A 9908-nucleotide genomic window follows, 5' to 3' on the forward strand; every position below is an offset into this window, starting at 1 on the left:
ATCGCGCTCCATTCAAGGCGGGGCCTCGCATATGACGCACACCTGCACGCCTGTTCCACAATTCTTCGTTTTCCGAGGCTAGGAAGGATTCTTGCCTCGCTTCTGAAGCAACTGACTCGGAGGTACATGTGCTACCAAGCAAGCCTCCTCGACATTGAGAAAAACCCTGTGATGGCTTACTAAACTAACGTGAGCCGACGGTAAGTGAGTTAGCTGACTAGTTAGCTGACGGTAAGTGAGTTAGCTGACTAGTTAGCTGACTAGCTAGCTGCTGTTTTACATTACATTACATGTCATGTCACTTGTTAGACGCTTTTATCCAAAGCGACGTATATACTCAATACTGTGGACAGTCCCCACAGGAGCAATTTGGGGTGAAGTATCTTGCCCAGGGACACAACGACATACTGACTGCAGTGGGGTTTGAACCTGTGCTCCTATGATCCCAACACCAACGCACTAACCCACTGTGCCACAGCCTCCCTTAAGCTGTTGCTTTACTGAATCTGTATCTGAACACCGCAATCATGAGTGAAGATGATAATTCAGCCTCTGCAAACAGAGACAGGGACTCCACTCTCCTGCTCACTAAAGACGGACAGAGGTACTACGTGAGTAAGAGCGGAGTAGTTGACAGCAGAAATGTGATAACTCCGCACGAACCGGACAACAACGCCTCCTCCTATGACATGGATGATATGGACGAAGAGAGCGATGTTCTGGACACTTCGGACCCCAGAGACAGCGCCGCCAGCCCAGAGGAACTGAACGACGATGAGACCTCGGAGGGGGACAGCGCCCCCAAACAGTGCACCTATGACGGCTGCACGGAGACCACCACGCAGGTGGCCAAGCAGCGGAAACCGTGGATGTGCAAAAAACACCGCAACAAGATGTACAAAGACAAGTACAAGAAGAAGAAGAATGATCAGGCCATGTCCACTGGAAAAATTGATGTAAGATTATCTTTAAGCTTTATAGACACACGGCCATAAAAAGCACTAAATCCAAGTTGTTATCATTATTATTATTATTATTGATTTTTAAATACCTAGATGCATTTAAATAGTTCCAGGGCTGTCTACCGCTTTAGTTGTTCGCCTCGAAAAAAGTCATAGTATTGAATGTTAAAAATATGAATAAAAACCAAATTAAACCCATTGCAGTTACAATACCAGGGCTGAACAAATAATAGCTTTTGTTTGTCTGTTTGAATTGAATTAGGAGAACTCAGAGGAGCGGCCTGTATCAGTGAACAAACAGCGTCTGGGCGCCATGGGGGACCGGCCAACCAGACCCTCCCTCATAGAGCAGGTCCTCAACCAGAAGAGACTGGTGAGTCCATTTTGGTCCGATTGACTGGCTGCTGACATTTTGAAGGAAAATCTTTATAAAACACATTTGAAAAATTGAGACTTTTCTTCAATAAAATATTCATAAAAATTGGAATATGCACAACATTGGTGTACCGCTGCAACTCCAAAAAAAGACACAAGGCATTGCACATACATAAATGTTTGTTGTTGTGATTTGCTCTTGATTTCAAATGTGTGTCTGTGTGTCCTGTAGTCCCTGCTCAGAAGTCCAGAGGTGATCAGCTTCCTGCAGCAGCAGCAGCAGCTCCTGGCCTCACAGAGCCGCAGCCAGGCACAGCAGCAGTTCCCGGGCTGTTGACGCTGGGCAGTTTTACCTTATTGTGATGCATAGAGAACACTGAAAAAACACTGGTACTGCATTCGTAAATAGATAGTAACCATACACTGTATACATTGAAATCCCCAGCCAAACAGCCCTGCTTAAGAAAGAATAAAAAGGGACATTTTAAAGGCGTGATGAGACTGCTGGACTAAACTACATGAATTGATCTAAATCACTTGAAAGATATGCATTTCTAACCATGTCTAGTGCTATCTCTCTTCTATTCTCATTTTAATTATTGTAGTAGCATTAATTATGAAGGCATTGTATTATAATTGTCCAGAGGCCTGTACTGCGAATCCAGTTCAACATACCCTGGATATGTTTGAGTTACCCGGTTTACCTAATCCAAAACAAACACGCTCTCGCTAAGCCGTCCTACGACGCTGGTTATCAACTCGGTAACTCAAGCCAGGGTTTCTTTGTCCGGCTGAGTGCGCGTTCACATGACAGGGCGGGGTTAGCAACATTTGACCAATCACAAACATGGAGAAGCGTACTGACATAGTGTAACCCTAACCCTAACATGTCACCCATCTCCTTCGCATAGAGTTGATCAGGTTGTTGATTGTGGCCTGTGGAATGTTGGTCCACTCCTCTTCAATGGCTGTGCGAAGTTGCTGGATATTGGCAGGAACTGGAACACGCTGTTGTATACGCCGATCCAGAGCATCCCAAACATGCTCAATGGGTGACATGTTAGGGTTAGGGTTTAACCCTAGGGTTTTCGGACCCCCCCAATAAAGCAAAACTGCACGTTTCAGAGTGGCCTTTTATTGTGGCCAGCCTAAGGCACACCTCTGCAATAATCATGCTGTCTAATCAGCATCTTGATATGCCACACCTGTGAGGTGGGATGGATTATCTCGGCAAAGGAGAAGTGCTCACTATCACAGATTTGTTCAGATTTGTGAACAATATTTGAGAGAAATGGTTATTTTGTGTATATAGAAAATGTTTTAGATCTTTGAGTTCATCTCATGAAAAATGGGAGCAAAAACAAAAGTGTTGCATTTATATTTTTGTTCAGTGTAGTTAGGTGCGCGTTCACATAAAAGGGGTGGTATCTGGAGCATTCGACCAAACAATTCGACAAACATGGAGAAGCGTACTGACAGCGCAGCGTCATACTTCCTGAATGAAAAGTCAACTATAATATTAATAAAATATGAAGAAGTTAAACTTTAAACATCCATGACTTAAACACTTTATCCAGGATAAAAGCCACATAGCTGCACCTGCAAGGTGAATACAGCTGGTAAAAGAAAGTGTTTGAATGCGTACATTAACAACATTTATTATATCACTGCCCCGTCTAAGACACGATCTGACTTTAATTACATTTGACTCGAGTGTTTTGTCAACTTAATGTGTTGCTTAAAATAATACTTCTGCATACAGTATGTGACACTGTGAGTGTTGCACGGCCAGATACAGATCGGCTGACTCAGATAAGGAAATATATGATACATTATGATGTGATATGATGTGATATGAATGATAATGGGACACATCGACGTCTGCACTCACAGTGCCGCGGACTGTAGGCAACGTAATGTTACTTTGATCCGGTTATGTTGTGGGAGATATTTAATTAAGCTTTCTTAACATAATAGTATAATAATAGTTATAATAGTCAGATTGCACAGTCGGTGATTTTGGCCTGCCGTCTTTCCTGCAACGGCAGTTTAAACTGTATTTCCTCCGCACACTGAGCTCTGATTGGTCAGCAGGCGTGATGCTTTCACTGTGTTCATCTCTTATCCTGGAACCTATCCTGTTTAAGAGCACAGACTAGGTTCCAGGATAAATCACCATGGAGATCTAGCCCGCTAAAACTCTTAAACAGGATAGGTTCCAGGATAAGAGATGAACACAGTGAAAGCATNTTTTTTGTTTTTGAAAAAAGCATTACCTTGGTTTTCTCAACATTTAAAACAAGCTTAAGCTCAGCTTTAGAGTCTGTATAATGTTAAAAACAGCCTGTAATTTAACACCAGCCTCCTTAATGGAGGGACCCGCACAATACATCACGGTATCGTCCGCATAAAAATGTAAAGTAGCTTCATCCACATTTTCACCTAAACAGTTGATATATATGGAGAATAAAAGTTGACTGTAGATACTGTCAAACATAAATGGCTCCTACAAACGGCTTGATAAATACTTTTTTTGCAAATGTTTAGCACGCAACACAATCTGTCATTTCTCAAGCTGTGTTGAACTCCTTGCTTGTTCATTTTAATCCCGCAGGCAAGTGTGTGACAATTCCTCGCTCTCTGGACGGCAGGCTGCAGGTGTCCCACAGGAAGGGACTGCCCCACGTCATCTACTGCAGGGTGTGGCGCTGGCCCGACCTGCAGTCCCACCACGAGCTGAAAGCGCTGGAGTGTTGCGAGTTCGCTTTCTGCTCCAAGCAGAAGGACATCTGCGTCAACCCGTACCACTACAGGCGCGTGGAGACCCCAGGTAAACACATTAGCACAACGCATCTTTCCTGCCTGCTGAACAAAAATGTAATCATTGTTGAGGTTTAATATCATAACAGTAAGGCTTTTGTGGGCTCCCAAACCGGGACAGGACATTTGATCTAATACAGTGTTCCCAAGCCATAAGGATTTACAGTAATATGATCTTTTATAACAGCATCTGTCTGTCTCTCTCTCTCTCTCTCTCTCTCTCTCTCTCTCTCTCTCTCTCTCTCTCTCTCTCTGTCTCTGTTCGATCCCTCTCAACCTTTTTCTCTCGTCCTCTCTCAGTGCTTCCACCTGTTCTGGTCCCGCGCCACAGCGAGTTCAACCCTCAACACAGTTTACTGGCAAAGTTCAGGAACGCCTCCCTGCACACAGAGCCTCTCATGCCCCAGAACGCCACCTATCCAGACTCCTTCCCTGTGCTGCCCTGCCCCTCTTTCTCCTCCTCCCCTTCTTCCTCCCACGTCCAGTCTCCCACTTCACAGAGCTACCCCGACTCCCCCAACAGCTCAGCAGAGCCTGGCAGTCCGTACCACATCACAGGTAGGAATCAAAACAAGCAAGCTAAAACTTGAAGTGTTGACGTTTTTGTGGCAGGGGATCCAAGTCTCCGATGAGTAAACATTCATTACTTTCCCACTTTCTTGTGTTTGTGACGTGCTTTTCCAGCCGAGACTCCCCCACCTCCGTACAGCATGATGGAGACGAGTCCTCAAGACGACGTGAAGCCCAATAACTCCACAGAAACACTCAAACTCACATTCTCTGCTCCACACACAGGTAACTTCACACTAGAAGAGATCAAATAGAAGAAAATAGAATTGCATACAATCTAAAAGTATGTATGGTTGCTAGGTAACAAACAATGTATACCATGAGATTATACAAATGTGTCTAATTTAAGAGATTTTGTATGACTGACACTTTATCATAGCATATTTCATCCTTAATGTAAACCTTTCTTGTGTTCCTCTTTTTAGATTTAAGGCCCGTATGTTATGAGGAGCCAGAGTACTGGTGCTCGGTTGCTTACTACGAGCTCAACAACCGGGTTGGGGAGACGTTCCACGCGTCGTCCCGCAGCGTCTTGGTGGACGGCTTCACAGACCCTTCCAACAACAAGAACCGCTTCTGCCTCGGCCTGCTATCCAATGTCAACCGCAACTCCACCATCGAACACACACGCAGGCACATAGGCAAAGGTAGGCTGTACCAATCGTGAAGGTTATTTATATCACAGCCCAGGACTTTGAATTATGGACTTTGTATGGACTGTGCCCATCACACTTTGGGTGAAAGCAAAAACTGAGATGTTGTTTGCAAAGATTCCACACAACGCAATTTATTTTATGGATTAATATTCTTGTGTTCTTTTTGAAGCAATCTAATTACCTCAGACTTTAGACTCAGCTTGCATCCTTGTGATGGATCCTTTAGGCTAATGTTATTTTTCCTGATGGTAAAAGAGTTTAGAAAGCCTGTCTTTGTTGGACAGACATCGAGCTGCTCTGTGTTACAGTAACATGTGCATTGTATGGTTTCGAATGATAGGGGTGTCACAAAGGGTTTAGGGAAGTTGGTCCTGAAATCACAGACACTAATTACACTTTTCAGACATTCCTCATTTACAAGCATAGATGCCCTTGTGGTTTGGCAACATTGAAAAACACACGGTTTCTGTATTCAACGAAGTGATTGAATATTTAAATCTTTCGTTAAATCTTTTCTTGGATAAAATCTGTTTTTTGTGCTTTTGACATGGTTGGACCACAGTAAAAGGACCGGGGTATTATTGTCAACAGGCCAGTCGTGAATCAATTTGGATGTAACTTGATTTTCCTCCTCCGTTCCTGTCAGGTTTACACCTGTACTATGTGGGCGGCGAGGTGTACGCAGAGTGTCTGAGCGACAGCAGTATCTTCGTCCAGAGCCGCAACTGTAATTTCCAGCATGGTTTCCACACCACCACTGTGTGTAAGATCCCCAGCGGCTGCAGCCTCAAGATCTTCAACAACCAGCTGTTTGCCCAGCTCCTCGCCCAGTCGGTCAACCACGGCTTTGAGGTCGTCTATGAGCTCACCAAGATGTGCACCATCCGTATGAGCTTTGTTAAGGTACTGAGCTTTCTCATTCAATTAATTGCAATTGCATTTGTAATTATACTTGAGCTTTTTTCCTATTTGTAAACTATAATATTACTTTTTTTCCAACATATGACGTTTTCATGATATTTTCAAAATTATACTTCTCTACAGACTAGACTATGAATTTTGTATTAATTATACAATACATTTGTTCATACTTTACTAGGACATTTTTCAACACGTCATAGTATTACTTTTTAATATTTTTCAACATACTTTTATAAAAGAAAATGTCAACATACTATACTGTGACTTTTTGCATGACTTTTTTCAACAAGCCTTTCATGGTATTTTTTCAACATGCTATACTATTACTTTTTTTCAACATATTTAGATCTTTCTCAAATCTTTCGGTACTGATTTTTCTTGATCAATTAAACTGTTGGGAATAAGCCAAATGAAGACACAGAAATGGAGTAGGTGACCCTATTGCCTGCAGTTTTACGTATAGGTATCATTAAGGCTTAATAAAAAGTGTTGGATATCTACTAAAAGTTTCTCACCGTAACTTAATATGCAGTTATTTTGGACTTAATGTGATGTCGAGCTTGTCAAATCCTGTACATGAGTAAGGATCCCACTTGGTCACTTAGCACCCATTCATTTTTAATCATTAACTGAACTGTCAACATGCACAGCAAAGATTTATGGATATCCTCTCCTCAGGGCTGGGGTGCCGAATACCACCGGCAAGATGTCACCAGCACCCCCTGCTGGATCGAGGTACATCTGCACGGGCCCCTGCAGTGGCTGGACAAGGTCCTCACACAGATGGGCTCCCCGCACAACCCCATCTCTTCAGTGTCATAACATACCGTCTCTCACACAGGTAGTCGTGTATTCTGTATGTTCTGCTTTGTCCGGGTTTTCTGTCCAAAGGCGCTTCTATTGACATCTAAATGTCTAAAACAGGGTTGTCCAAACTACGGCCCGGGGGCCAAATGCGGACCGCGGGCCATTTTGAATCAGCCCTCAACAAATTCAAAAAGTATAATGGAGTATGGCCCTAAAATGAATTTTGTGCTCGTCTTGTATTGTACTTCTTACATATAGATGAAAACAGATATTACACAGTAGTAATCATGTCATCACGCTTTTCAAATAAATTCAGTCAATTAAAGTTGAAAACATTTTCTAAAAAATCTGAGTTGATAAGAAAAAAGCCCAATTATTTATTTTCATAACAAGCTTGAAATAAACCCTTCCTATTTCCTCTTATGATAAGCGATCTGGGGCTCCTGTTTTAAGGAATGAGCTGCCAACTAAATAATTGAAACCCTATGGAGAGCTGGGGATGTAGGCTGATTAAGCATCATTTACCTACATTTGATTGATTTTGCTAACGTATAACTTAAAGGTGGGGTAGGTAAGTTTGAGAAACCGGCTCGAGATACACTTTTTGTTATATTCCATGGAATGCTCTTAACATCCCGATAGCAATGAATATCTGAAGTGCTTTGACAAAAAATCCATAAAAAAATGTCATCTGTGGAAGCCGTAGTAATGTAAAAAGCACGACCAATCGTCTGAGCCGGCCCGTCTAAAATAACTGGATGGCCTACCTGCCTGTCAGCCTTCCATCTGTGCACAAACTTATCTCGTGCCCTCATTGGTCATGTGCGCGTTCGTGTGTGTTGGAGGAGGGGCTCTGTAAGGAAGTGGCAGATTTTTTCCGGCTGTGTATTTTCAAATTCTAGCGCACTCGAGCTGGTTTCTCCAAAATGACCTACCCCACCTTTAACTTGAGGCAGTATACCTCACCTCTATTGAGTGGCCCAGCCCCTCGTATATTTGTCTGTATGTGGCCCTCGGTGAAAATGTAGACACCCCTGGTCTAAAATATCAGTTACCTCTGCCGCATAACTGAAACCTACCATGGATTGGAATTCATGAACACATTTTCAGCACATGTACTTAAATGATCAAGTGTTACCTAATTTCGGGAAGACAGATAAAGCACTCTTTGTGTTCATTGGGATGTTAACTGCACTCCATTACAAGTAAAAGTGGGATATATTTGTAGGTACTCAAAGACTTGTTATTACATGTTGTAAATGTTATTACGATTTGAATGTAATGTATTTCCATGTGTTGCATAATGTGTGACTTCATGTACTGTTTCCTCGTGTTCCATTAAAGTTGATTTTTTCTTTAAGAATCCACATTTATACAGCTATTTCCCTCTTGTTAAACAAAGCATCACATTTTGTTACATTTGGGTCTTCATTTTACTCCTATATTCACAGCAGGATACACGCTTCAACTTAAAAACATAGCAAACACAAAGTACAGTAAAAAAGGGCATGACAATGATTCCCCCCACCAATCATGGTTTGTGTTCCTTTCAGTACAGTTAGAATTTACTGTTTGTGCAACAGCGTCAGATAAACAGGGATATACAATCTTAGGTTAAAAACAAATCCTGAAAACCACATGTAACGAAAAGGAGGCTCCAGACATGCATCACACACACATGATTGTCCCATGTAACAACACTTCAAGAAAAAACATTAAAAACAAAGCGAGTAATAACTTAGCGAAAAAAACAATTATCACACAAAACAAAGAAATCTTCTTTTTTCAGTTATGAAAAAGAAAAGACAGAAGAATACAATTAAACTCAGGGTAATTTTGATGGCCTGAGGTTTCTACATCTGAAGGACTTGGACTGAGGCCTGTACTACGAAGCCGGATTTTTGCTTAGCGAGCTAACTTCAGGGAAAACTCTGGGTTTCCGGTCCTACGACGCTGGTTCACTTCTTACCGGGGTAGATCTACATGGTAACTTATGCTGAACGGCTAACCTGGGGGGTATACTACGAAGCAGGATTTTCGTTTAGCAAGATAACTTCTGGGATTTCCGATACTACGAAGCTGGTTCACTTTTTAAGCGGGCTAGATCACCATGGTGACTTATCCTGGAACCTAGTCTGTCATCAACTCAGCGAAAGCACCACGCCTGCTGACCAATCAGACCTCAGTGTGCGGAGGAAATACAGTTTAAACTGCCGTTGCAGGTAAGACGACCGGCCAAAATCACCGACTGTGTGAACGTGAAAATGAATAGAACATCACCTCCCATCTTCAGAGCAATCTGACTATTATAACTATTATTATACTATTATGTTGAGAAAGCTTAATTAAATATCTGCCAAAACATAACCGGATCAAAGTAACATTACGTTGCCTACAGTCCGCGGCACTGTGACTGCAGACGTCAATGTGTCCCATTATCATTCATATCACATCATAATATATCATATATTTCCTTATCTGAGTCAGCTGAGCCGTATCTGGCCGTGCAACACTCAGTGTCACAAAGCCTACTGTATGCATAAGTATTATTTTAAGCAACACATTAAGTTGACGAAACACTCGAGACAAATGTAGCCTAATTAAAGTCAGATCCACTCGTGTCTTGGACGGGGCAGTGACATCATAAACCTGTTAATGTACGCATTCAAACACTTTCTTTTACCAGCTGTATTCACCTTGCAGGTGCAGCTATGTGGCTTTTATCCTGGATAAAGTGTTTAAGTCATGGATGTTTAAAGTTTAACTTCTTCATATTTTATTAATATTATAGTTGACT

General features: G+C 42.2%; 2 protein-coding genes across 2 annotated transcripts; both read left to right on the forward strand.

Annotated features, from left to right (window-relative positions):
* Positions 1-393: 393 nt before the first annotated feature.
* Positions 394-2052, forward strand: rfxap (regulatory factor X-associated protein). Its single transcript, XM_010793370.1, has 3 exons — positions 394-956; positions 1225-1335; positions 1570-2052. Exons 1-3 carry the CDS (start codon positions 528-530, stop codon positions 1672-1674), a joined length of 645 nt encoding a protein of 214 aa, XP_010791672.1. The 5' UTR covers positions 394-527; the 3' UTR covers positions 1675-2052.
* A 744-nt stretch (positions 2053-2796) lies between these two features.
* smad9 (SMAD family member 9) lies at positions 2797-7415 on the forward strand. Its single transcript, XM_010794191.1, has 7 exons — positions 2797-2806; positions 3952-4167; positions 4458-4715; positions 4842-4952; positions 5153-5374; positions 6030-6286; positions 6983-7415. Exons 1-7 carry the CDS (start codon positions 2797-2799, stop codon positions 7124-7126), a joined length of 1218 nt encoding a protein of 405 aa, XP_010792493.1. The 3' UTR covers positions 7127-7415.
* Positions 7416-9908: the final 2493 nt, after the last annotated feature.

This window comes from Notothenia coriiceps, unplaced genomic scaffold (assembly GCF_000735185.1).
Source record: "Notothenia coriiceps isolate Sejong01 unplaced genomic scaffold, NC01 NC01_scaffold00037244, whole genome shotgun sequence".
Lineage (NCBI taxonomy): Eukaryota > Metazoa > Chordata > Actinopteri > Perciformes > Nototheniidae > Notothenia > Notothenia coriiceps.

What these genes read in the sequence shown, in the direction of transcription:
- rfxap (XM_010793370.1), top strand. Translation starts at nt 528, where the DNA reads ATGAGTGAAGATGATAATTCAGCCTCTGCAAACAGAGACAGGGACTCC. An exon ending in TGTCCACTGGAAAAATTGAT is followed by an intron (nt 957 to 1,224) that starts GTAAGATTATCT and finishes GAATTGAATTAG; the next exon opens with GAGAACTCAGAGGAGCGGCC. An exon ending in TCCTCAACCAGAAGAGACTG is followed by an intron (nt 1,336 to 1,569) that starts GTGAGTCCATTT and finishes TGTGTCCTGTAG; the next exon opens with TCCCTGCTCAGAAGTCCAGA.
- smad9 (XM_010794191.1), top strand. An exon ending in CAGTCCGTACCACATCACAG is followed by an intron (nt 4,716 to 4,841) that starts GTAGGAATCAAA and finishes GTGCTTTTCCAG; the next exon opens with CCGAGACTCCCCCACCTCCG. An exon ending in TCCGTATGAGCTTTGTTAAG is followed by an intron (nt 6,287 to 6,982) that starts GTACTGAGCTTT and finishes TCCTCTCCTCAG; the next exon opens with GGCTGGGGTGCCGAATACCA.